Below are 26,446 nucleotides of genomic sequence, written 5' to 3' on the forward strand. Positions count from 1 at the left end.
ACTTAGTCTAGTCATTTGTTAGCAAGCTGAATCTCGTATCGGTTGCGGGTTTGAAGGAGAATGACAACATTTTTGTTTGTTTTTGCACTCTTTCAATAGTGACACAAAATTACCTAAAATCATGTCTTTTTCTGCATAGCCATAGTCGATCTTCAAATCCAAATTTTGTTGTTTTATCTTTTTCACGATTGTTAATTTTTACTTATTTTCACGACTTTTGACAAATCTAAAAAGAAACACTTGATTTAGTCTTTAAAACCCACAAAACTAAGGGTTTTACATGTTGCCGCATAACACAACTGAATCACTTCAACGCGTCACGATTGGGCACGTCACGATTGGGCACTGTTTGATTATGGGCTTTGAGATTGTTAGTATGGGATAATCGGTCAAGCGGCCTAGTTTTAGAACCTGGGTATTAATGTGTTAGAATAATGAAACGGATATATTATATATTTGCTTAAATGAAAAAAAAATAATGGATTTTGAAATGATTTATGATGTTAGTGACAGAAGTTTTAATATATAATTTGAAGGACAAATTATTTTGTATCTCAGTTTTGATAAAATAAATTATGTTATTTTTCTTTAAAAAAGGTATTGTTTTGAAGATTGTTTTTTGAAAGCTATTTTTATTATAATTTTTTTTGAATGCTACTTTTAAGACCATCTACAAGGGTTACTTCTATTTGTTATTCCAAAAATAAAATACTCTAAATATTGAAGACGGTTTTGCTCCAATGGTTATTTCTATTTTATACTAAAATAAAATATTCCAAGTATATTATTTTCTATTTATTTATTAGTTTATTATACTATCTTTAACTTTTAAAATATTAAAATTTCACTCATTTATTTTATTTTATAAAATATACTACACTATTTATATAACTAAATGATTCTTTTAAAATTAAAATTTTATTACAACACATCATTATAAACAAATGATATACTAAATATAGTATTTAAATACTATATAATTTTATTTTAGTAAAAAAATAATCATATAAACATAAATGATCATTTTGTAAAGGAAAAGTTTCACTCTAAAAATAGAGTAAAAGAATAGTATTACTCTATATTTAGCGTATTACTGTTCATCTCTCTATATTTGGTGCAAGATAGCATACTATTGGAGTGAATTTTACTCTATATTTGTATAAAGGGAAAGTAGAATATACATTCTAAAAATGTATTATTATTTTAGAGATTTATTTAGCGTTCATTTTATATTCATATAATATTATGTGAGTTAAGTTTGGGAGAATCGAGAGTGAGTGGTGTCTTTTGATAATGGATTGTATAGTCAACTGCTCACACACCGCAAATCACGTGAAGTCCTCGAATCGTACACCTATCGGCCTCCTACTTTGTTTGTTTTTCAAGTCTTCTCTAATCTCTACGATCGAACCTCGAATCTATCGGACCTCACCTCAGTCACTATTTTTTTTTTAATTAGTGTATGTTTAATTAGTTTTAGTCACCCTTCTTTGTCATCTATTTGTCTGGTGCACTTAACTAGTCAACCTGTACCTATTACATAGTTATAATCTGGTTTTGGCTAAAGTATTAGAAAGACTTCAGATAAATATGATATACAACAATACATAGAATACACCATACATGTACGATGTATCTATAAAACTCGTGTAACTAGAGAAATCTTGTGAGCAGGCCCGGCTCAAAAGAATTTTGGACCCTTGGCAAAATAGTTAAGAAAAAAAATTTACATAATTATATGGTAACTTAAAATTTTCGGACCCTTATCTTTAATTTTTTAAAAAATATTGAGCTCCTTTTCAATACTATTTATGCAAAAAAATCTTTTGGGTCCTAGGCCAGTGTCCCTTTGCCCACTCTCCTAAACCGGACCTGCTTGTGAACATAACGTCTAATAGCATGTGCAAGTGGAGCAGTAGAATAGAGGTAGAATTTAGAAAAAGTTCAAAATTTAAAATTTTTAAAAAATAAATATATAAACTATGGTTTAAAACTTCAAAATTTTATATATAATATTAATTTAGAATTTATAAATTTAAAAGAGACGTCAAATATATATAAATAGAGCTATAAACTTTTAAACTTACTCTATTGTATCACTAAATACTGTTAAATTTTTTTTGAACAGAGCCCATTAATAATTTGAGACGGTACGGCTTGTGAGATTTCTATTTGGTGTCGTAGAAGAACAACAGACCTTTTTTTTTTGAGCTTGTTACATAAAAGGTTACTTTGTCTTGGGCCTTTAACATATTTACACACTTTATACTTGAGGTGTACTTTTTGATTTGCTTTTGTTTTTTCTCTTCCGTAATTGCCCTTCTCGCAAACTAGTTATAGCGAGACTTAAAATCTGGTTACACAAAAAGTAAATAATAGTTTGTCTCTTTCTGTTACAATTAATTGGTGGATTTATTCAACAGTGAGATTTTTTTGGACCGTTAGATTAAAGGATGTAAAAACAAATCGGATGACTAATGTTAAAGCAAGTACAAATCTACTAAAAAGAGAAGACATAAATGTGTATATCTTTCCTTGTTGTGGAAAAACATTGTTCATGAAACGTGTGGTAAGGCTGGATTGGTCTTATTTTGGCTGGTGGAGCTTGGTGCATTGGAAGGTGGTCTGGTGAATCGTGGTGGGATGAAGTATGGTTGATGGTAGTGTGGACAGAAAACATGTGGTTGGGTGAAGGGGTTGAAACAAGAGTAGGCGTCTAGCGTGTGGGTGAAGTGTGGCTGTGTGAAATGTGGTTGGGAAAGTAGTGGCTGGTCGAGGCGTGGTTGGGGGAGACGTGATTGGGGTAATCGTGGATAGGAGAATGTGAAGAGGTGACTTTCTGTTGGAGGTTTCTGCAACACATAAGAAGATTTAGGTGTCAACTAACGCTTTAATCATGGGTTGAGGAGATTATCAACGAATAATCAGAGAAGATAGGTCATACCATTCGTTGTGGTTTTTGAGAATTAACGGCAGTTGAAATTAATGCCGGTGAAAAATTGACGGCGGATTGTGTTTTCGTCGAATCGAAGGAGACGACGGCTTTTGCTATTTCACTATAACAAAAAAAGGAAAGGGGTCTAGATCAATCTATAAAATAGGGTAACGTAGTTAAGATTTGTCTGATCTTTCCTTGTAGAAGAATACATCGTGGAGTCTCCATGATTTTTATTCTCCGGTGGTGAGAATGAAGAAGAAATCGTCAAACTGGAAGAGGAAAAAGATAACTACTTGATTTTTAGATATTGAGATAAGAGAAAAAGAGTAGTTGGTTCACGATAGATAAATAAAAGAAAAATGTAACTAATTGATTTCTAGTTTCAAGGGTAAATAAGACAATAGCACATAAGAAAGTACTTGACATGGAGAAAGTATGTTAGAGTGATATAGGGTAGAGATAAAGTATGTCTAACTGTAAATTTTTCTTTTTTTTTGGGGGAACAACCAAGAACAAGTGAACAACAGACCCATATTAATAAGAAAGCAGAAAAAGATGACCAAACTTGTCCGTCTTTTCAACGTTTCAATTAGATCCCGTCTTGTGTCTAAATTGACGGAGTTCCAAATTGAACAACTACTGAGAAACCAACATTACACAAACATTTTTTTGGAAAAGTAAATACAATTTTTCTTATTTCCTCTCATCGCCAAATATAAATATTGGGTTTCTACTACAATATCGTTTATTTATTTGTTAGTAAATAGAATTTTAGGTCTGTAATCCCTTCACAACCTCGAGGTAACATGTTAGTAATGTGCTCCCTTCCTCATCAGCGAGATTCGAATATGAGATCTTGAGACGTAGTTCCCTTGAAAGGTTTCCTAGTACCTCAGCAGAGCTACTAATGCTATATTTTTTTATGTGAAGTATGTTACACTGTTTACAACAAATAAATCTACCAATAAGCATGTAATAAGATAAACCGCAGAATATGAAACCAAGATAACTCCACAGTAAGACATGTGCAGAATATGAAACCAAGATGACTCCACAATAAGACATGTTTAGATGTTTCTATTAGAAATCTTCTCACATCGAAATTGTAAATTAATATCATATATAAAGACTAAAAAACATGTGTTGTTATTTCAGTCTTTGTTAATTAACTTTGAATTGTAAATCCATAAACCTGACAAACATAATACTATAGAATTCAACCTCGCCATTACAGTTAACGATTTGAACCACTGAGATCATGAGATAATAGTCCTGCTACATCTGACATCTCTCTTATCATAACAATCTGGATAAAGAGAGTAGCCTGATGGGTTAATCCAAGATTGTCATATGAAACCGTAACGATACCATGATGCTTGCAGCGCTAAGCCCAGCCCATATTGCTGTGCAATACCATTAGAATTCAACTATCCACGAAACACCTAAACGGTGTATTGGGCTTGGCACAAAGCGAGTACTCGTTATTTTCTGTATACTTGCGACTTGACTTACTTTGTATGAGTATAAAATTTTCGATTTGCATTTGACTTGTTAAAAACGAGTATTTGCTATTTCTAATATTTGATCAAAAATGAATTATTTACAAGTTACTTAACCCGTTATGTTACTTACTATTTATGAGTATTTGTAAACTATTTACGAGTTTTTTGGAATTTTTAAAAACTACTTACTAAATAATAATTATTAGGAATAGACTTGAAAATTTGTTTTATTTATTCTACTTAACATAACATCTTAATTACTGTAAGCGAAATATTTGTTCATATTATAAAAAACACAAAAAAATATGAATATATTGATATATAAACATTGTATAATTTTTATGCAAAAATGTCTTCTCTAAACAAGTAACAAGTCATATAGTTAAATTTTTAATACTTGTTACTATATAATACTTAACTAGATGACGACAAAGATTTATAAATCAAGACATATACGAAATAAGTATATTTATAACTAGATTGTACATATATATTTTTTGCCTTGATCAATAAATTTGAAATTTCATAAAAAAAAAATAGAATAAGTAGTAAGTATAAAAAGAGTAATGAATATTTGTGTCTAATCCTAAATGCAAGTAAAAGAAAAAACAAATATAAACAAGTATTTAATAGATCATATAAATAGTAAGTAGTAGGGTAAGTAACATGGCGCAATGAGTCAAGTACTAAAAATAATAATGATACTTGATATTTGATTTAGTTTTGTAAATAATAAAAATTGCGGACTTGTTACTTACCTTGACAACATTGATTACTTGAATTTTTAAGGTGGATTTAAGGCGAGTAACAAGTAACGACGGACAGCCTACTAGTATAAAGTGCGATTTTGAGTATCATAGTATAAGGTAATGCAACTGATTAATTAATTACTAGATTTTACTGAGAAATCCTTTGCAAGGTCCCACAAAAAGATATAAGAATAGGGCGGCCATCCACTTGATTTGAAAGAGACTGTAGTGGAATCCAACCATATGTCACAAAGATCCAAGATAATATATGAACTATTTTTCAAATTGTGATAATGATCAATACTATTTTCTTCAACACTTCATTATCATTCTTAAGAGTAGTTATTTATGCATGTGCATGATTATACGAAAAAGAACCGACAATTTACTCCGCAAGACATTTATACGGTACATTGTCATTCCCTTCCTTTTATTATTTCCTTCAACAAACGATAATCGAAACGAACGATTCTGTGTTATACAAAGATCGAGTTTATTGAGAAAACAACTTGTTATCTAATGGTTGGTCACTTGGTCCTGAATATGATTTGCTCATCTCCACCAAAACCAAAGCTCAAATTGTAAATATCAGTGATCGTGCATGTGAATGAGTGAGAAAGCTATTAAAGAGTTATTTGATTTAGTAGTCACTAACTTCTAAAAGAAATTGGCCACCGTTATGACTCAGGACACTATCACTCCAGCTGAGCTTAGGAAACATGATTGAAAATATAAAGAGAATTAGTTGGAGTGGGACCAATGAAAGAAGTATCATTATTAGACGAGAAGAAAAAGACAGAATTGTTAGAGAAATGTCAAAAAAGTACAGTAACAAGCAACAAAAAAAGGCCCAATCAATGCTCTACTTTCATTAAAGCTTTAGTTTTTAGGTAAGGAATGTAGAATGTGTGTGTGAGATTGTAAGGTAGAGAGAAGGTGATAAGTGAGAGAGAGAGAGAGAGAAATGAAGTTCTTGTTCCAGTGTCCATGCTGCTCTTGCTTCTGCTTCATGAAACCAAAGCAGGGCAAACCAAAAGCTGTAGATTCAAAACCAAAGGAAGAGAAGAAAAAAGAGGAGAAGAAACCTGAGAAGAAAGAAGAAAAGAAAGAAGAAAAGAAAGAAGAGAAGAAAGAAACCAAAGCTGAGAAGGCCGAGTGAGAGCTCTATTTCAAGAAAACGCAATTAATTATCCCATTTTATTTCTGTTTCTATTTCTATGCTATGTTATGGATGCTTAAGTAACTTGTAACATTTCTTGATTAATAAAATTTTCTATTTTGCCAATATGGTTTGTCTCTATTTTATCAATGCTGCTTGTTTAATATGTACTATTCTGAATTTGTGAAAGAAAACTATGATTATTGTTTCGACGTGATTGTCCTTTAGTTTTATAAAACCCCACTTATGATTAGATTTTGAGGGTTTGAGTTTATACGATTGATGATTCATATTGGATTTCTTATTCCTAGTTTCGGATTTGATTCTTTTTGTTGTAACAAGTATATGAATGAAAACTATTAACCAAATCAAATCTGAGTCTAACTCGTATAGGTGCATGCAATAATGATTAGAACAGAAGCCCATTTCAATGAAATCAAACTCAAGCTCATGTAAACTAATTTCCTTAGCAAAATAGCATGGAATATAAAAATGTTTAGTTCTCAAAGGAAAGGACATCCAGAGCTTCTTTCTTTCTTGTTTTTTTTTTCTTTGCATTTAAATAAAGCTTGGTGAACTAATAAAGCTGTTATAAGTTCAATCAATCTTGCTAACGACTTGCTTACATAATTCACTTCTTATCTACATATTGTTTCGATTCATAACTAATATGGTGTTGGAAAGCGATCCATGTATTTGTTTCCCTACTCCCTATACAGAAAATTCCAAGTTATATATTTTATCAATTACCTTATCACCGAAAATGATGGTCTTTCTTAAAAGACAAATGTTTTTGTATTTTTCATTATCAAAGTGAATTTTCTAACCAGATTCCTTTGCCCTCATTGATGTTTACCTCCCAATTCATCAAAGCTCGAAACCATCGTAATTTTCGTTTCATGCAAGTATATCATATTAGAGTTGCTCTCATATCTCTCATCATTTAATCACTCCATATTTGGATCGTGAGTACTGACTCAAAATATGTTGATTTGACTCTATGCACTAAAAATAATCGTGCAAAGAGATATAAGCATGTAATCATAATAAGACTTAGCATATATATTGCATATGTAATCCCATATATATTATTTGAGAAGCATTACAACATTTTTTTTTAGCCACATATCATCACTAGAATGATTGCTAGAATCCTTAGAAAAATAGGTTGGTCCATTAAATATATAATACGATTTTTATTAAATTAACCATAAATACATTATTAATGTGATGCATTACTTCCTTAAATAAAATTACAGAATTCTCTAATGTGGCTAAAGTATATATATGACAATTAATTATTTTGAATAATAAAGATTTGATAAAATAAGTATGTCTTATATTATATTTTTTTAATTTTAAACTATTAAAATAAATTAAACAACCATAGTAACCATATAATAAAAATTAAAATTTTCTTTATATGTTATATCTAAATTTTTTTAAAACGAGTATAAATTACTAAAACTGTTAAAAAGTTCACATTCAAATTTTGTGATCCATGGTTTAAAATTTTTGTTATGTCATAATACAAATAATTAAAAAATCATATAAGTTGAAAGTCTCATTTAATAAGTATTAAAATAAAAGATATAGAAATATATATATATAGAAATATATATATATATATATATATATATATATATATATATATTAATCCCACAGTGAAAATTTTGTTATCACTAATTTAAATTTTTTGCTATAACATATACAAATGATAAAAAAAATATGAGCAAAAAGAATCATTTAATAAATATTAATATTAAAATATACTATATATATTACTATCATTTAAATTTAATTATATACCATATCAAATAGAAAAAAATATTTTTTAGATTAATAAAATTTATTTATATGTCTGCACCAATTTAATTATATAAGTAATAGTTACTGATTTTTTAATTATTCAATATATATTTATTATTTCATAATATGTTAGAAACATATAATATATAAAATAATATATATATATATATTTATTATTTCATAATATGTTAGAAACATATAATATATAAAATAATATATATATAATGTTCATTGCGCGCAAAACGCAGATCTTAACCTAGTTTTTTATTAAAGATAAATCAAACCAGTGATGAGATATAGCTGATCAAAATATTGCAAACAGAGTTTTTTTCATTAAATCTGAAAAAAGAAAATAGAAAAATAGTCCAATTTAGCAAGAGCTAAATCAAAACCAATAGATAGCTATACTTTTTTTTTTGTCAACCAAATTGAATTGCATTAAAAGATCCAAGGTTATTATACATAGATTTATGAGTAAGTCTAGCCTGTATTGCTAAGGCATCCACATGACTTGGAGATTCTCTGGATACATAATGAAAAGTATATGCGCATTCCTTGATGCGGTTCATTTTGAGAGTTTGTACTTTGTTCAGTCCTCAACTGATTTAACTCTTCAATCATATTCTTGCAATCAGCCATAAAATGCAACTTGCTTATAATTGAGTCTTCGTAACTGTTGCACTGCTGACAGTAATTCAGTAAAGCTGCAGCCTCTGCTTCTCCCACTGTGTTTACTGTCTTCAGAGAGGAAGACCCTTGGAGGAGACGGTTTCCTTCTTTACTAAAGAAGGACCAACCAATCCCTATGAGATCTCTCGATGATTTCCATGACGCGTCACCAGACAGTAGTAAGAAGCTTCATGAGGCACCTCCGTTTGAATTGTAGGCTTGGGCCTGCTCACAATTGCTCTTAGTTGGTCTTCATTCTTTTCTTTACTAATTGCATCTTTCCATTGATTGCATCTTCATATAATTTATAGCTATATAATTGTTTACAATTTCTTCATAAATATTTTGCCTAACTGTTTTGTTATTGTTGCTACGCGCACAAAAGAAAAAAAACGCTATTGGGCTTTTTTTGTTCGAAAGTTAACTTGGGCTTTCCAAGATAATCAAATGTTAAAAGTAGCCTCCAATTCGGATTCTTCAGATTTAAAAGTCGAAACCCACTTCGGAATTCAAGTTCAACTTATCTAGTCACACGCTAATGGATATCTTTAATCAGAAGTAAATAATAAAAATTATGGTAAATGAGTTTAAATACGTTAGTCAATTCTCACACATAAATGCATTTCAATCCATTCTGTCAACGTTCAAATCCAATTATTATTTATTACCTTAAACAAAAATATTCCTTTCTATTAAAGCAAGAAGTAATCTGTCACATTTTCATTTCCCATTTTCGTAAGATTCGCCTCCAAGTCTTCTAAACTTCTATCACTATATAACAATACTCATTCCCCAGGAATCAAAGACGCACTAAAACCTAATCTCAGATCTCGCCGCTTCTCTTTAACCATGGTGGCCCTCATGAAAAGTCTATGTTTTTCTTTCATCGTCTTAGCTTCTATTGCGACCCTCTTCTCAGTTGCGGATGCACATAAGTTTCAGGTCGGTGGTAAAGGCGATTGGGTCGAAAAACCACATGAGGGTTACAATTCTTGGGCTGAAAGTAAACGTTTCAAAGTCCATGACACAATCCGTAAGATCCTTTCTATTGTTAGTAGTTTATATTACGAGTTTTATTTATATATATATGTGATTGATTGTGACCAAAAATATTAAAATCTTTTGTAGACTTTAAGTATGCCAAGGGATCAGACTCGGTGCAAGTAGTGGCGAAATCAGATTACGACGCATGCAACGTTAACAATCCGATAGAGAAGTTTGATAATGGAGATACCGAGATTGCTCTTAACCGATCTGGTCCTTTTTATTTCATCAGTGGTAATAAAGAGCACTGTACTAAGGGACAGAAGATGATAGTCTTTGTCCTCGCCATCAGAAATCAACCGAAGGTACCCATTTCCCCGGCCAAAGCTCCGTCGACTGCTCAACCCCCGAAGTCTCATTCCCCGGTAGTTGCTCCGGCGAAGGCTCCCTCAACCGCTCATTCGCCTAAATCTCATTCCCCGGTCTCTCCGGTTGCACCGGCCAAATCTCCGACAGCTCACTCCCCCGCTTCTCATATTTCTCCGGCGAAGGCTCCGTGGACTGTTCAACCTCCAAAAGCCCATTCCCCTGTTTCTCCAACTGCACCGGCGAAAGCTCCAACAATGGCTCATTCGCCTAAGTCCTCTGTTTCCCCATCCCCGCACCCTGTTGCTCACTCTCCGGCTGTGTCTCCGTCCAAGGCTCCAGCAACGTCCCCAGCTAAACATTCTCCTTCGCCGTCCCCCACAAACTCTCCAAGATCATCCCCTGCTACTCCTCCAAAGGCCTCACCATCTACCCCAGAGAAACCTCCCAAGTCTACTCCAGCTTCTCCAGCGCCTGAGAAGACTCCACCTTCGTCCCCAACTCCTTCTGACGACAACATGGCGCCGGCGCCAAGTCCCAGTGCAGCAACTGTCGTGACTGTTACTTCGGTTATGTCTACCCTCTTCACTGTGGCTTTTACCGTTTCGATGTTCGCTTAAGTTTTTTCTTTTAAGAATGGTTATGTGTGTTTGATTTACATTTCTTTATTCTGTTGAGTGTGTCCTTGTTTTGCATTATGAATTATTACTTCTGCATGTAGGAGTGGGCAAAAAAAACTGAACCAAACTAAACCAAACCGACCCTACCAAATCCAAACCAAAATATACATCTACATCATTTGGTTTGAGATTTTATAAACTAAATGGTTCAGTATGGTTTGGCTTTAAACCAAACCAAACCGGATTTTTTTTTTCTAAGTAGATTAATTAAATATATTAATAATACTAAAATTTAATATATTTAACATTTAATTTAAACTAGTAAACATAATTTTATCAATTTTACTTTTAAATGAATAAGAGAAATGCAACTACAAATAAAATAAAGAATATAAATTGTATAGATTAACATAAAAATTGAAAAATTACCATGTATATTAGGTTTGAATATAATAATATAAAATTATTGGATTACATAAATAAATTTGGACACTAAATCAATATTTTCTTCATATCCAAAACCCATCAATTTGATTTTTGTTGCATATGCATAATTATAGAAGATATTTTTTTTGTAATGATAATGTGACCTCTCTTTTTTGCTTTTTGTTTCATTTTATTTTAAAGAATTAATTTTCAGTAACAAGAAAAAAAAGAATAGTTTTGGATCACATATATAAGTGTAAAGCTAAAAATCACAAATAAAATATTAAAGATGTTTCTATAATTTATATTTTTGTAACTGAATGAGAACAAAATTTAAATATCAACTCGATTGAACTAAACAAACACAAACAAAACCATATTAAACTGAATTAAACACAAACTAAATCGAATTAAAACCAAACTAATTTGGGTTGACTTTGATTATAATTATTTTAAATCCAAATAAACCGAACCCAAAAACTAAACCGAACTAAAACCAAACTGAACCAAACTAGGGGATATATGTACTCGATAACTTCTTAAAACTATTGAAACATTCCATATAGTTTTCACAATAAATGAAACAAAGTCAATACAGAAGTTCAAAAACTATGGGCTTTTAATGAAATAGCCCACAAAAAAAGAGCAAGAAAAATGCTGTGCTTAAAAAAAAAAACATTTTAAAAATCTAAAATAAACGAAGAAGAGAGAAAAAAGGAATCAATCACACTGTTGGGAAAGCAGCCAAGAGAATCGGTTTTCAATCTCTCCTTTGCTAATCAATGGCTGCGGCGGAGGCGATGATCGGCTTTCCGCAGGCGTATCTGGAGAGTAGAGAGGTGAAGGAGACAAGCTCGCTAGTAACTGAACTCTGCCGTCACTTTTACACACAAGGTTGGGTGTCCGGAACAGGAGGCAGCATCACCATCAAGGTCCACGATGCTTCTATCCCTAAACCCGACCAGCTCATCGTCATGTCTCCTTCAGGTTTCTCTCTCTCCCCGTGTCTGTGTTTAGTAGTGTTCTTGTTTGTACATTTGATTGAAATGCAAAAAAGGTTTAAACTTTATATTTTTAGTGCTGATTCGAGTTTGTTATGTGGTGAAGGTGTTCAAAAGGAGAGGATGGAGCCTGAGGATATGTACATCTTATCTGCTAATGGATCCGTTATATCTGCACCTTCTCCTAAGCCTTACCCTAATAAGCTCCCCAAGTGTACTGATTGTGCTCCTCTTTTCATGAAGGTTTGCTTCTTTTTCTGTGTAATTAGCTTGGTATGTTGGTGAATGGTAATGGTACTTAATCTTGAGGTAGTCTCTTTGTTGAATGTGCATTTTTGTAAATTTTTTTGAGTTTACTGCTTGAAGTGTGTAAAACTTACCTATGATTTGTATGTATGTTTGAACAAGGTGTATGTGGTTTGTTTTAATGCTATTTGCAGTTTTCAAGCAAGTGAAAATTCCATTCTTTTGCCCCTACCAAATGTTTTTTGTTTGTTCTGTTTTATGATTTTACATTTCATTTTTTTATGTCTAATCTCTAGGAATAGTGAGATAGTTTGACTCTATTAAAAAGGTGCATAGGGTTGACTTTGTTATAGTTTCTAACGCCTGGTGATGAGCTCTTACGTGGTACTGTTTAACGTTGTGGTGCGTGCAGGCATATGAGATGCGAAATGCTGGAGCTGTTATTCATAGCCATGGCATGGAATCTTGTCTTGTGACAATGCTTAATCCACAAGCCAAAGAATTTCGTGTAAGCTTGAATGTTAGACATCAGTTAAAACTTTGGATCTTAATGTGTCTTCATATCTGACATATCGTAGATAACTCACATGGAGATGATCAAAGGGATTCAAGGTCACGGATACTATGACGAACTTGTTGTCCCAATCATAGAGAACACAGCTTATGAGAATGAGCTGACAGATTCCCTCACCAAAGCTGTACGTCTATATATATATATATATATATATATATAGTGAGGAAGCTTTAATATGAAACACAAGAATGATTTTTTCACATTTTCAGATAATAGCCTATCCTAAAGCAACAGCAGTGTTGGTACGCAATCATGGAGTTTACATTTGGGGTGATTCCTGGATCCATGCTAAGACTCAGGTTTCTGAAAGCCACTTCTGTTTTGTTATGTTTCATTCAAATACATTTGCTATATAAAAACTTGTATGCTTGCTTGTTTCCAGGCTGAATGTTACCATTATTTGTTTGATGCTGCCATCAAGCTTCATCAACTGGGTCTGGATGCTGCTACTCCAGAACACGGGCCTATCGAAAGAGCCATACACTCACAAAACCAAACAGAATCAACTCGGGTATAAAGCCTATGGTTTCTATCGTCTTACATGTTACATCCAATAGTCAAGGATTCACAAAAATCTAGTTTTAGTTATATTCTTTTTTTGGTTGCACAGAGATGCATTGTCCTAGATATTGAAGGGACAACAACACCCATAACATTCGTCACGGATGTTCTCTTTCCCTATGCTCGTGAAAACGTTGGGAAGCATTTGAGTTTGACGTACGACACAGCAGAAACTCAAGAGGATATTAAGTTGCTGCGGTCTCAGGTAATAACGAATTTTCTTTATTGTCTTATCATCTCTTGTAATAAACAAGTGACCAAAGTTCATCTCTGGTATATATGTTGCAGGTTGAGGAAGACTTGAGACAAGGTGTAACCGGCGCTGTTCCCGTACCTCATACTGATGAAGGAAAAGACGAGGTCATTGCAGCTATCGTCTCTAATGTGGAGGCAATGATAAAAGCCGATAGAAAGATCACTGCTTTAAAGGAATTACAAGTGAGGAAACAAAAAAACAAGATTCCAACTTTTTATGTTCTGTTTTGTTGATTTTTGTAATGTCTGATATGGAGTTTCTGTATTGAAGGGTCACATATGGCGAACAGGTTTCAAATGTAATGAACTGAAGTCTGTCGTTTTCGAAGATGTAGCAGACGCTTTAGAGAAATGGCATTCTTCAGGAACTAAGGTATGTTCATGTAAAGCTTTTAGGAGAAATGTCATTTTTATTTATTTTTGTTCTCAGGTCTAGTGTGGTGTTGTGAATAGGTTTACATATATTCTAGTGGTAGTAGATTAGCGCAAAGGCTTCTCTTTGGGAACACAGCCTATGGAGATCTGAGGAAGTATTTATCTGGCTTTTTCGACACTACAATCGGGTATATAAAAAGAGTCCATCACTTCCATTTTCAATAGAAGATGATGATCCAAAGTCTCATACGTTTCTTGGCTGCAGAAACAAGAAAGAGAGCAGGAGTTACAAGGAGATTACAGAAACTCTTGGAGTGGATGATCCTTCAGAGATTCTTTTTGTGACAGATGTTTATCAAGAAGCTACTGCTGCAAAAGCCGCAGGTAATAAACACATGCACAAAACTCTTATCTGTAGATACTATTTTACCTGTGAAACTGGTTAGAGATTCTGATGACCTTTTGCGGTTGTGAAAAGGTCTGGAGGCGATTATATCGATTCGACCTGGAAACGCTTCCCTACCAGAGAATCACGGGTTCAAGACTGTCACATCATTCTCACAAATTTAGAGATTCCTCTATGTGTTGTTTCCTATTGGTGTTGTACTTGATATGATCACACTTACCAAATAAATGGACTTGATAATAAATCTATATGTAGAGAGCTTGACAAAGCTCGACTCTGATTTATCAGTGAATTCAGTAAAGTTTGGTTCATGCATGTGAGTTATGAATAGGAATGGCAATTGGTACCACCCGCCCCGCCGTAGCCCGCCCCGCCGCGGTCTCTCTATCCGGCGGTTCTTTGCGGGTTGGCCCGCCACTACCCGCGGTCTCAATCCGTAAGCCCAAACCCGCCCCGCTAACCTCTCCTAGCATTTGCGGGCAGCCCGCGGGTAGTCAAATATTGGTGGCAAACGGTACCACCCGCCCCGCCCCGCCCCGCCGGTAGTCCAAGTCTCCCTCTCCGGTGGTCCTTTGCCAGTCCTAGCTGTCTGCTGAATCAAGATTATTCCAACATAGGTAAATATAAACTTCACCAAAAGCACAGAAGAAAAAACAGCATTAGATTTTATATCAAATCATTACCAACAATGTTGGCAACACAATCAGTCAATCATTACTCATTACATTTCATCGTCTACATTCTCTATCTTCAGGCGAAATATTATAGCTCACTCACCTGATTTGCAACATGAAAGAAAGAAAAACTGACTTATCTTATCAAAAGGAAAATCAGAAGAAAGCATATACCACGACAGCTGAAATGTGAAAACCATAGAGCAGCTCATGGCGATAGAAATGTGAATATGACTCGTATGTGGGACTGATACCAATACCAAACATTCTTCTTCTTTTTTTTAAGTTCAGCCTTAAAATTTTCAACAAGTGTTTTACTCGTATGTGAGACTGATACACTCGTATGTGAGACTGATACGTGATAATGATATTGATTGCAAATGTACATTACCAAAAGCACAGACAACATCAACTGCAAATTTTTCAAGTCTTCACCAAATTTAAATTAAACAAAACACCAGATCCAAATGATTAATCTCAAAGGCAATAAAAAATCAAATCCAAACAGTCATTCTAAATGTAGATAAAAGAAAAACACCAAATCAAAAAAAAAAAAAAATCAAACTTCTTCTTCATCTTCATCTCCACCATTGACAATAGATTCAAATGATGGTAGGTTCTCTTCTTCATCAAGAATTTCATCTTTAGAAAATATCAAAAGTTGAAGTTAGTAAATAATAATAGGCATGGTTCTCAGAATTATAAAATAATGTGAATATTTTACCATGTTCATAAGCTTCATATCCCTTTAGCCAGTTCCTAGTACAGATCAGAGCTTGCACATTTTTCGGAAGTAGACGGCTCCTGTATTTATTAAGGACTCGCGATCCAATGCTAAAGGAAGACTCTGAAGCCACTGTTGTAATAGGAATACTCAGTAAATCACAAGCCATTGCTGACAAATCGCCATACCTATGAGTATTATCTTTCCACCACTTGAGAATGTCCATGCTCCGAAAACTATTAAAGTCCAAGGGTGGTTCATCCAGATAAGCTTCTAGAGGTGTTTTTCCACTCACAGCGCCGCTGACTTTGCGAAACGCAAAGAAATCCTATGAAGGTTTAAAAAAAAGATCAAAAACTATTTAAAAAAAAAATAAAAATAAACAGAATGTTAAAAAAAATCGAAACACTCACATTGTAGTTCTCAAACATACCCATTGACCCTTCAGCACAAACATTTTGTGGAACCGTCTCACGTGGCTCTGTAGAAGGTGAGTTAGTCTTGGATTTTTTGTCGTAAGACTCAAACAGAGTACTGAGCTTATCACGCAAGTTTCTCAACTTTGTATCACGTGTACTCATGTCGAGCTTCCCTAAGCAACAATCCACAATAGAAAGAGTAGTTTCCGTGTGTTTAGGTTTGTGTTGTTACTTGTTAGGGTTTTTTTAATTTACTTAGTATTTTAATTTTATTTTTAAAAATTAATATTTCTAATTTTCAACAACAAACGACAAAGTTACATAACAATACTTACTTCAAAACAGAACCTAAACAGAACCAATACTTACTTCAAAACAGAACCTAAACAAAACCAATACTTTGCCATTCCTAAATATAACTTAGACAAGATCAAACATCAAAGAGGGACAAGCTATACTTTGACAGACTCAGGTTTCATTCAGACAAGAATAATTCAGCTACACAGTCTACGGTAAAACCAACAAAATTGATAAGTTCTCACTGTCTATCAAGAGCAATATACTCAGCTATACAGTCTACTGTCATACCAACACAATTATTAAGTTCTCACAGTCTACTGTCATACACAGTCTTACAGTTCCTCATCAAACAATCACAACAAGAAGAGTACATAGAGAGACAGAGAGAGAGACATACCTGTTTCATAGACCTAGAATGAGCAGCAGATTCTCTGTTTTTGATCATACGCTTATGCCTTCTATCTCCTCTGCTTTTATTAGAATCTTGGCTTCTTTTCTTCCCAAACCTCGCAAATTAATCAATAAATACAGAACAACAATAGTATATCAGTATGACATTATCAATGAATAAATTATTTCACTTTGTAGCTTAGTTGAATCTAAACCAATGCTCAATTGCAGAAGTCATGGTGTTAGCAGTGTACATCATGAGTCTACGTTCATCAACAAACATATCAGAAACAAACTACTTCAGAGCTTAATCAAATACCTTTGTAGTCCAGGAACAAGAAGTTTCGGTGGCGGGATCTCCAAGAAGACGAAGGAGATAAGCTCCGGTGGAGGCTCGACGAAGGAGAGAAGCTCCGGTGGAGGCTTGAGGAAGGAGAGAAGTTTCGGTGGCGGGATCTCCAAGAAGAGAAGTTATGGTGGTGGAAAGAAGACGGCGAGGAGCTCCGGTGTGGCTCGAGGAAGGAGATAATCTCCGGTGGAGGCTCGACGAAGGAGAGACGCTCCGGTGGAGGCTCGAGGAAGGAGAGAAGTTTCGGTGGCGGGATCTCCAAGAAGAGAAGTTATGGTGGTGGAAAGAAGACGGGGAGGAGCTCCGGTGGTGGCCTTAGTCGAGGAGAAGAAGAACCGGTTGGTGGTGATGCTCCTCTGGTGCTCGTCAATAGAGTCGCGGCTACAGAGAACACGAATCGCCATTTTCGTCCCTACTTTTTTTTTTCAGGTGCAGACACAACAAAAGAGGAAGTGGTGCGGGTTCTGTCTGACCCGCAAGACCCGCAATGACCAAAACCGCAAAGGCCCAACCCGCATGAGACTTAACCCGCGAGACCCGCTCACAAATGGGCCTACAGTATCTCTGCCCAAACCCGCCCCGCATGGGTCTTGTACGGGCCAGGCCCGCGGGCTGCGGTCCATTTGCCATTCCTAGTTATGAAGTGGGCAAAACGTAACTACTGGGGCAAAATCTATAACTAAAATATATTTTATATTTTCAAATAATAGAAAAGATAGAACAAATCTATACATAACATTTAGGATAACAAGAATATAATTCTGGAAGGTCCATTTAGGATAAACAAAACTATTAATTTACATTTTAAATTATGATAGAATGTGCATATTATTAGGTATATAATACATATCATTTTCAAAAAATGGCTATATTTTATGTGTTAGTACATTAGAACATTACTAGCATATCCAAATAGAATCCCTTGTACATTAATTGAGGATCATTAAAAGTTGTAACCTTAAATTTGTACCAATTAAAAAGAGATAATGTTTAGGTGTCGCTTAATTAGGATGACAATTTAGCTTACGTGGCAGTTTAAGAATCAATTAAAAAAAATGTTGGTCCAAATCTAATTACTATGGAACATTATATTAACCTAAAATATAAGAAGCGTGTATTCTTTTCTTAAATAAAAGCTACAAAATTACCTAATATGATTAACATATATATGACAATAAATGACTATGAATAATACATATTTGATAACAATTTTTGCATCTTTCTTCATTTTTGTTTAATTTTATACTATTAAAAAAATTGAACAATCACATTAACCATATAATAAAAAATTAGATGTTTTTTTATATGTTATATTTTGAATTTTTTAAAATGACTTTAAATTACAAAAATGAGGAAACCTTATATGTTATATTTTTTTATATGTTATATTTTGAATTTTTTAAAACGACTTCAAATTACAAAAAATGTAAGTTTTCCTTAAGCATACGACTAAAAGCATTAAAATGACATGTATCAATTCGATGATTGATCTGAAACCTTTCAAAACCAAATGAAAGATAAATTTCAAAATAATTCAACTATGGAAACAATACTATTCACTTTTTTCAAAAATGTGTTTGGTGGAAAAAATAAGGTTTTTGTGTCATAATTTGTTTAATGTCCAATCAGATCAACCCATGATATATTAATTATAGTTTAGTTCTATAATTTTTAATAAAAATTGATCCGGTCCATCGAAAAATATATATAATAACAACAAAAACATTGTATATGTATAAATAAAATGATCAAATATATAAATTAAATTGTCGATAATATATATAAATAAACTCATCCCGTACAAAGCGCAAGTCTTATCCTACGTACAAGTTATACTTTTAAAATCTATGTTTTCAAAAACTGAGTGTGTCAGTTTATGTTTAGCGGAGATGATTTGAGTGAAATACCTTAGTATACCTGCTGCAACTGGTTGCCACTATCCAACTTCAGTGAAAGAAGCTAATCAGAGAGAGAGACTAGAAAAAAGTATGAGAGATCTCTAAAACCATAAAACCATTAAACGGGCATTTGATTATTTGGGAATCAATCACTACCCCACACATCACACGCGAGGAACTGAGTGACAAAACTCACAGATTCTGCAGAGATGCTTTAGCTAATGCAACCGTTATCACAAGATTCATAAGTTAAAACAAAGTTCAAAATTGTCGCGGGTAACAATTAGATATAGTTCAAAAATAATATAGCTCTGAGACTTATGAGGAAGTATAGGCTATAGCAAAAATTTCTCCAAAGGGCATACACATTATAATCTAACAGAGAACATATAACAAGACTCATTACAAAACTGGTTGACTATACATGGGCGGATGTAGAAAGAAATTTGAGAGGTGGAAAATTATAGATAAATATGAAAAAAAGGCCAGAACACAAGCTTTAGTAGGGGAGATGCCAAAAAGAAATAAAAATTTCATGGGGGTAAGTGCCACATTCTTGAGGTGGAACTATATCTTGACAATTTGTTTAAGTAGATAGTTTTTAAAATCAAAAGGGACACTAACTTCATAACGGTCTTTTGCAATGTCTTTCCTTTGTCTAACATTTTTTTGTTGTTGATAAAGACTTTGACAAAAGAAAAACAAATGTAATGAGTAATAGTTGACTAGTATTTTTATATGGATATATAAAACTGGATAAAGAAACTATAAGCCAAAAAGAATATATTAGCGAATTAGAAACCCGGTGCTTTCTCTCTCCTAACGCTCTAGATCTCAAAACGCCATTGTCATCGCCTCTGGTGTCCGGACGGCGCGTCCGAGCGCGTGCCGGTGCCGGAGGGCTTTCTCCTCTCAACTCTGTTTGCTTTTTGCTTCTCTGATCTTCTCGTGCTCTCCCCGCTTTGTTTCCGGCTCTGGTTTGGCATCCGTTATTGGCTTCTGTCGTCTGCTCGCGAAGATTGACGATTCCGGTGGTGGTTTAGCTCCTCGTGGAGCCGTGACGCGGTGTAGTGGTGCGGGTCGTGCTGGGAAGTCGGTTTTTAGGGTTATGGTGAGCTCGTTTTTCCCTTACTCAAGCTCTCCGGTGTTCCATCGTCGTGGGGAGGATGTGAGGGTTCTTGTCACGGCTGGTCCGGTGGTGGTTCGTCACTACGGATCTATCGCGTCGTGCTTGTTCGGTTGAGGTGGTGGGTTTTTAGGGTCTCCTCGGGTCGGGATATTCCGGTTCCTGCTTGCCGCAACCAAGAGTGCTCCGATCTCTGGATTAGGAGGCGAGTTTCGAGTCGGATGTAATCGTGGTGAAAGTGTCCGGTTTTGTTTCTTCGTGTGTGTGCTTCTGGTTCAATACGAGTGGTCGTCTATGGCCATTAGATGGTTCCTAGTTTGCTCAGCCTCTCTTTCGTTGCTCCCTCCTCTAGCATCCTGTTTTGATTGTCCGACGGTTTAGGCGACGGCCTGGCTTTAGGAGTTAAAGTCTCTTGTTCGTCATTGATGTTTATCTCCTTGGCTCTGGAGGTTGTTAGTTTGTGGTCAAGAAAAGTTCTTTGGTTCTCAAAGGCTTAGATGCTTAGGCGGTTCTCGGGAGTCATTAGCCGTCTTTGAGTCAGCGTCTTGTCCATGCTCACATCCGGGCACCGCGGTGTTGGTCTTGTTCCTCTGGCGGTGGTGTAGCTGGCTTTCTTGCGTTGGTTTTGAGACTTCTTTTCAGGTTGTGGCGATGGATACAACCCGTCTTTCTGCAGGTTTCGTAGACGGTTGAAGCGGGTGTTTGCTCGTTTTGGGATGCGGTTCAAGGCGTCGTGTGGCGTTTCATACATTCCGGCTTTGGTGGCGTTCGCAAGGCCTTGGTAAGTATTTGAATCTTCCCCTTCGATCGTTTTGAGCTTCATAGACAGAGAAAGTTGCAAGTTTGGTGGAGATCATCGGAAACTAGCTACTCCGGAGACGTCAAGGGAACTCCCGGCATCCTCGGCAACGAGGAGAACCTCACTTACCCGAGAATCACGTTGATGGTAGAGAACGGCTACCGATGTCGAAGGATTTCGAAAAACAAAACTAGCGGAATGTGCCGGGTTTAGTGGGTGGACGAAGCTAGTATTGTAATAGATTAATTTCGACATTTTGTTCAAAACAAGCTTGTAGCCGTATCTGATTCCCGATTTATCGGGCAGATTTTATTTATAATACGTAATTAAAAAAAAAAAAAAAAAAAAAAAAAAAAAAAAAAAAAAAAGAATATATTAGCGTTGTTTGGTTATACATTAAAAGAAGAGATAAACTGTTATATGAGGGATTAGTTATGTAGAACTTTGATAACAACTTGGTTTTAATTTGCGGTGATAATATTAAAATTAAGATTTAAGTTGTTTGGTCGCATATCTAAAGTTGTATATCCAAATATCGTAATTTTCAGATAATGTAAGTTGAAAAGGGTAGCACATTCAAAGTGGAGTTGCTTGTAACGTGAAGCAAAGATGATTCATTCGCCTTTTGCTTGGTTTTCAACTCTAATCATAACGGACTACTTATTTTGTCTTTTACTTTCTTTTACTCTTTTTCTCCACCTTTTATTTAATTTAAATTTATTTACATTCAAAAAATTATTTTCCTTCCAAGACAAAAGACAAAGCAATAGAAGAACAGTATTAACATATAGCTATTTTTTTATTCAAGAAAAAATTGAAAAAACTATAGACAGAAGAGGAGCAAGTCCAAAGAATATGTAGTAAAAGACCAAACGTGCCTCCATGATTACTCCATCAAATTCAAAGTCATCACCACCAAAATGGTCTTCTATACTAACCTGATCATAGAAGTCTTTATTTCATATTGTCTCTCCGAAACTTTCTACTATATATTAGGAGTATTAGATATTACAATATTTTCATATTACTCGCCAAACTTCCGATGGATATTTACTTATATAGACAAAGACCATTCATTCTACTCATGTTTTCTAATCGTAACCATCTAAACTTTGATATTGTTTTTATTTGTTGCTGAAATTTTGACAAAACAGTTTTGTAAGAATATTATTGTCTATATCATAAAGTTGAGCATAAACATGAATCTATTCGATCTCGATACTGAGTGACACACGTTGAATTACACATCATATATCAGTATGATCACAATATATAAAGGATCTTTTGTTTAAAAAAAAGAACAAGTCTTAAATCAGTATCATGATTCATGAATATATCTTACCTTCCAATCACAAATTGCACCGAGTTACTGAGATTAATAGTGAGCATATAACCGCATAAACTTTACAGTCGCTCCATTACTATTAACTTACATCTTAGTTATATATAGGTAAACAAAATCCGATAATATATTAATTTATTATAGAATGTGAACACACGTTGGTCATCGTCAAGATTTATGGATTCCTGGGAGAAGTAACCGGAAAAAGAGGAAGAAGCAGTGGCTGAGAGTCTCTAGGAGTTGAAACTGGAGAAGGGTGAAGATAAAATCCTTTTTCAGCAATGGCTTTGTCTTCTTCAGATGAACTCCCTAAAGACAAAGGCGATGACTTGTTGAAGGGGTCATCGTTGCTTCTCAGTGGCGTAACGGGACTGTTTAGCCCTAGCTTTGGGAAATCTAGCATGCTTGGAGACAGAAGAACATTCTCTGATGAGCTGTTCCTTGGAGAGAATCTTGGGCTTTGACCATTGTGTCCGCTCGAGAACATCAACCTCTGGGAGTTTTGAAGCCTTAAAGTATTGATCATTAAATTATTCTTACCAAACATGTTGTTATTGTTTTGTCTTCTTTCGTAGAGTTTAAAACTGTTGGTTTTCTTGATGGGTGGGATTGAGAAACCTACTTTGTTGTTGTTCACCGGAGAAGGAGCTTTGTGGTGGTTTTCAGTTTTGGTATCGGTGGAGGAGCCGGTCAGCATCTGCACAACTTGTTTGAAAGTGGAAGTGTCTGCTTGAACAAATGTTGTTGGGTAAGGGTTTGAGAGATGTTGATGTTGGTCATGATGATGATGAGAAGGAGATCTTGTCTGAGGCTGAAACCTAGGAGATGTGATTATGGGAGGGTAGTTTTGCATGATTTGTTCTGGTTTTGAACAGATGGATGATGTTGATGAGACCTCCATTAATGTTAACCCTTTGTGTGTATATGAGGGGGTGGGGAGAGGAGAGAAGAGAAGATTGATTGATTGAAAGACAATAAGAAGAAGAGTGGAAGTTGCCGATGTGAATAATGTGTAATGTTGTTTGGTTTTGTCGTGCGACGACAATTAAAAAGACTTTAAGGTGAGGTGTCATGGACCCATCTCTCTCTCTCTCTCTCTCTCTCTCTCTCTCTCTCTCTTAAAACTTTCCGTATTTCTTTCTGTGAAATTAAATTTTCTTTTTTTGTTAAAAAAAACAAATTCTTTTAGAGCATGGCATTCTATATAATGGGGGTTTTTTCTTTTGTTTTTCGGTAAAATATTACAAGTGGACCTGATTTTAGTTCAATTGGCATTGTTATTTTTGTGTGTGTTTACCTAAACAAAATATAAAAATTAATGTTATATATTAATAGTAATAACTTATATAAACTAAAAATACAAAAACAAGATAATTAATAAACTAAAAATAGATAGTCAAATTCAAAATAATAATCTTGTAACCAAAAAACTTATTATAACACATAATTATGATCTCATATCATCAAAATTATTAAAATACTATCCAAATGAATTATATGAAAAAGAAATTGTTGATTCATTATTTTCTTTAAGATTTGAGTTTGTTTCTCTTAAATGTTCAGATGTTTGGTGTTTGGTTTTCTATGAAATTTAGGTTTTGAAGTAACATTGGATTTTATTCGTTTTACTCTTTCAATGTTAATATTTATTTTGCATCTTCAAATGGTGTTGTCTTTTAGTGATATTATCTAACAATACTAAAAGCAGGATATCAAGCCTTCTAAACGCATCCACGTCACCTTAAAAAATTAACCAATCAGAACACTTTATTTTGACACATCATCGTGGACTGTTAAAATTATAATTTGGCCCACCAAACCTATGTCGACAAATCCTGTTTCGTAATCCTGACTTTTCCACTCCGTCTTCTCCAATCTCCTTTTTCTGCTCAATCAATGACAATCTTTATACTCATCTTGGATGTTTTGTTCCACCTCTCCTTGATCCTCTTCCTATATATAGTGGTATGTCTAAACCTAAATACATCCAGAATCAAAAAACCTAACGAGAATCGTAAGAGGGATGGCTCCGGCTGAGACCACCGTCGTACCGCTCCGGCTCCACTTTCAGGAGCTATTTATTACTGCATTCAACAAAATTTTCCCACTACTTGATCTTCGATTCAACTTCCCTAGCTTCTACACCACTTTCACAAGGTGTATATATACACCAACAACGAGTCATCCCATTCCCCACATATTTTTGTCTCGCACTTTCACTTTTGTCCATTAAAGGATCAACTATCCCCAGAGATTAAAAATCTCAGAGCTTCACAAATCTATCAAGAGTTAAGATTTCATCAATGGAAGAAGTATCTCCGGCGGTTGCTTTGCTTTCCCAGAAACCCATATGGAATTCGCAGGGATCATGGGAATCATGTTGGGTAAAGGCTACTGCTACATCCAATACTCAACTAAAGATTCCCACAGCTTCGATTCGTTTCCGTAGACTTCGTGTTCTGTTTCTGGGTCTCATGTAGCTCAATATATAAAAGTTTTGTTCTCTCGGATCAATTCACCCAACTTAATCATCATCATCAGAGATAGTCGCTGATATCGCTACCGGATAAGAGATTAACGGCTCAGACGAGAGAACGACGTTTGAGAAGAATATGATCAGCGAACAGAGAGCAGGAGTCTGTTTGACTTCAAGAGTGTGCCTTTGAAGGGTGTGACATCGATCAGTGGAAGATGATGTCTCCGTTATACCCAGAATCCTTCAGTCTCCAACTAATTCGTTAATACATGGTCGTTTCAATCCTCAATCAACTGCTCATTTCTTCGGTGTCTTCAACAGCCCTGGAGGATCACAGGTAAAAAAAAGTCAATCGATCTCCTCTGTAATTAGATCTGATCATTGCAAAAATCTCGGAGTTTTTGATTGGAATCTTTGGGTTGTGTTGTGTATGTAATGAACTAGGACGAACTAATGCAGAGAGAGGAAAAGCTAGGAATAAGTACATTAAGGAGAGTTTTGACATTGGGGTCCATGTCCAGAGATCAGAAACTAATACATGGACTTTAACAATACATATATTTCAGGGAAGCGAGCCCGGCAAGTTAGGAAGCGTTTGCGAAAAAAAGCAACAAACACGAGTCACCAAGGCATGTTTCTTATGGAATACTTCTTCAAAACCATTTGAGAACAACCATAATCCCTGCACTGCGTCACTATTTGTTTTTCTGTTAAGCAGCAGTGTAGTCTCATTCTCTCTTCCTTCATGTCTTCATCTTTGCTTGCTTCAGCTCTTCTTCTCCATTTGCTGCTGCTACTTTGTATTTGCATATCAAGAAAAAAAGCAATCTCCAAATCTTTTTGTTGCAGAAATGCAAAAAGGTTATAATTGCTTTCATCAAACTGCCCATACTAGATCAGTTTCCAAGCGCATTTGGGTATGTTCCTTATTCTAGCCAGCATGACTCAAAATTTCATCCCAGTGGCATTGTTTCTTTCTAAACTACAGTCTCTTCAAGTTGGACTGTGTCATCAGACCTGTGCAAATGATAAATGGTCGAATAAGTGGAAAAGGTTTGCATGGGCATCAGAAGAAACATTGCACCAATAGATCTTAATAGACAAAGCAACACTTCAGGAATGCATGGATTAATACTGAAGGAAAAATCTCCAGCTTCCTGTAAACTCAACTTAAAATAGGATAGAACTTTCCGAGCAACTGTTGTTGTTACAAGAAACTGGTTTCCTTGGCTATTGTTACAGGTAACTAGACCTTCGCTTAGCAAAAACACCCTCAAATTATGATATACCTCAAAACTAAACTGCAAAG

At 34.7% G+C, this 26,446-nt stretch overlaps 4 protein-coding genes across 4 annotated transcripts; 3 read left to right on the forward strand and 1 right to left on the reverse strand.

Annotated features, from left to right (window-relative positions):
• The first annotated feature begins 6,063 nt into the window (after positions 1-6,063).
• LOC103852008 (UPF0329 protein ECU05_1680/ECU11_0050) lies at positions 6,064-6,557 on the forward strand. Its single transcript, XM_009128888.3, has one exon. It carries the CDS (start codon positions 6,154-6,156, stop codon positions 6,346-6,348), a length of 195 nt encoding a protein of 64 aa, XP_009127136.1. The 5' UTR covers positions 6,064-6,153; the 3' UTR covers positions 6,349-6,557.
• A 2,690-nt stretch (positions 6,558-9,247) lies between these two features.
• LOC103852009 (early nodulin-like protein 2) lies at positions 9,248-10,844 on the forward strand. The gene is made up of 2 exons (XM_009128889.3): positions 9,248-9,859; positions 9,955-10,844. Exons 1-2 carry the CDS (start codon positions 9,676-9,678, stop codon positions 10,794-10,796), a joined length of 1,026 nt encoding a protein of 341 aa, XP_009127137.1. The 5' UTR covers positions 9,248-9,675; the 3' UTR covers positions 10,797-10,844.
• Positions 10,845-11,847: 1,003 nt separating this feature from the next.
• LOC103852010 (probable bifunctional methylthioribulose-1-phosphate dehydratase/enolase-phosphatase E1) lies at positions 11,848-14,958 on the forward strand. The gene is made up of 12 exons (XM_009128890.3): positions 11,848-12,209; positions 12,330-12,466; positions 12,882-12,977; positions 13,048-13,167; positions 13,253-13,342; positions 13,426-13,554; positions 13,654-13,809; positions 13,893-14,042; positions 14,131-14,232; positions 14,313-14,422; positions 14,500-14,618; positions 14,713-14,958. Exons 1-12 carry the CDS (start codon positions 12,005-12,007, stop codon positions 14,802-14,804), a joined length of 1,506 nt encoding a protein of 501 aa, XP_009127138.1. The 5' UTR covers positions 11,848-12,004; the 3' UTR covers positions 14,805-14,958.
• Positions 14,959-18,855: 3,897 nt separating this feature from the next.
• LOC103852011 (VQ motif-containing protein 33) lies at positions 18,856-24,293 on the reverse strand. Its single transcript, XM_033284938.1, has one exon. The coding sequence runs from the start codon at positions 23,560-23,562 to the stop codon at positions 22,837-22,839; it is 726 nt and encodes a 241-aa protein (XP_033140829.1). The 5' UTR covers positions 23,563-24,293; the 3' UTR covers positions 18,856-22,836.
• Positions 24,294-26,446: the final 2,153 nt, after the last annotated feature.

The sequence above is a fragment of the Brassica rapa genome, chromosome A02 (genome assembly GCF_000309985.2).
Source record: "Brassica rapa cultivar Chiifu-401-42 chromosome A02, CAAS_Brap_v3.01, whole genome shotgun sequence".
Lineage (NCBI taxonomy): Eukaryota > Viridiplantae > Streptophyta > Magnoliopsida > Brassicales > Brassicaceae > Brassica > Brassica rapa.

What these genes read in the sequence shown, in the direction of transcription:
- LOC103852008 (XM_009128888.3), top strand. Translation starts at nt 6,154, where the DNA reads ATGAAGTTCTTGTTCCAGTGTCCATGCTGCTCTTGCTTCTGCTTCATG.
- LOC103852011 (XM_033284938.1), bottom strand. Translation starts at nt 23,562, where the DNA reads ATGGAGGTCTCATCAACATCATCCATCTGTTCAAAACCAGAACAAATC.
- LOC103852010 (XM_009128890.3), top strand. Translation starts at nt 12,005, where the DNA reads ATGGCTGCGGCGGAGGCGATGATCGGCTTTCCGCAGGCGTATCTGGAG. An exon ending in CAGATTCCCTCACCAAAGCT is followed by an intron (nt 13,168 to 13,252) that starts GTACGTCTATAT and finishes TCACATTTTCAG; the next exon opens with ATAATAGCCTATCCTAAAGC. An exon ending in TTTTTCGACACTACAATCGG is followed by an intron (nt 14,423 to 14,499) that starts GTATATAAAAAG and finishes TCTTGGCTGCAG; the next exon opens with AAACAAGAAAGAGAGCAGGA.
- LOC103852009 (XM_009128889.3), top strand. Translation starts at nt 9,676, where the DNA reads ATGGTGGCCCTCATGAAAAGTCTATGTTTTTCTTTCATCGTCTTAGCT. An exon ending in CAAAGTCCATGACACAATCC is followed by an intron (nt 9,860 to 9,954) that starts GTAAGATCCTTT and finishes AATCTTTTGTAG; the next exon opens with ACTTTAAGTATGCCAAGGGA.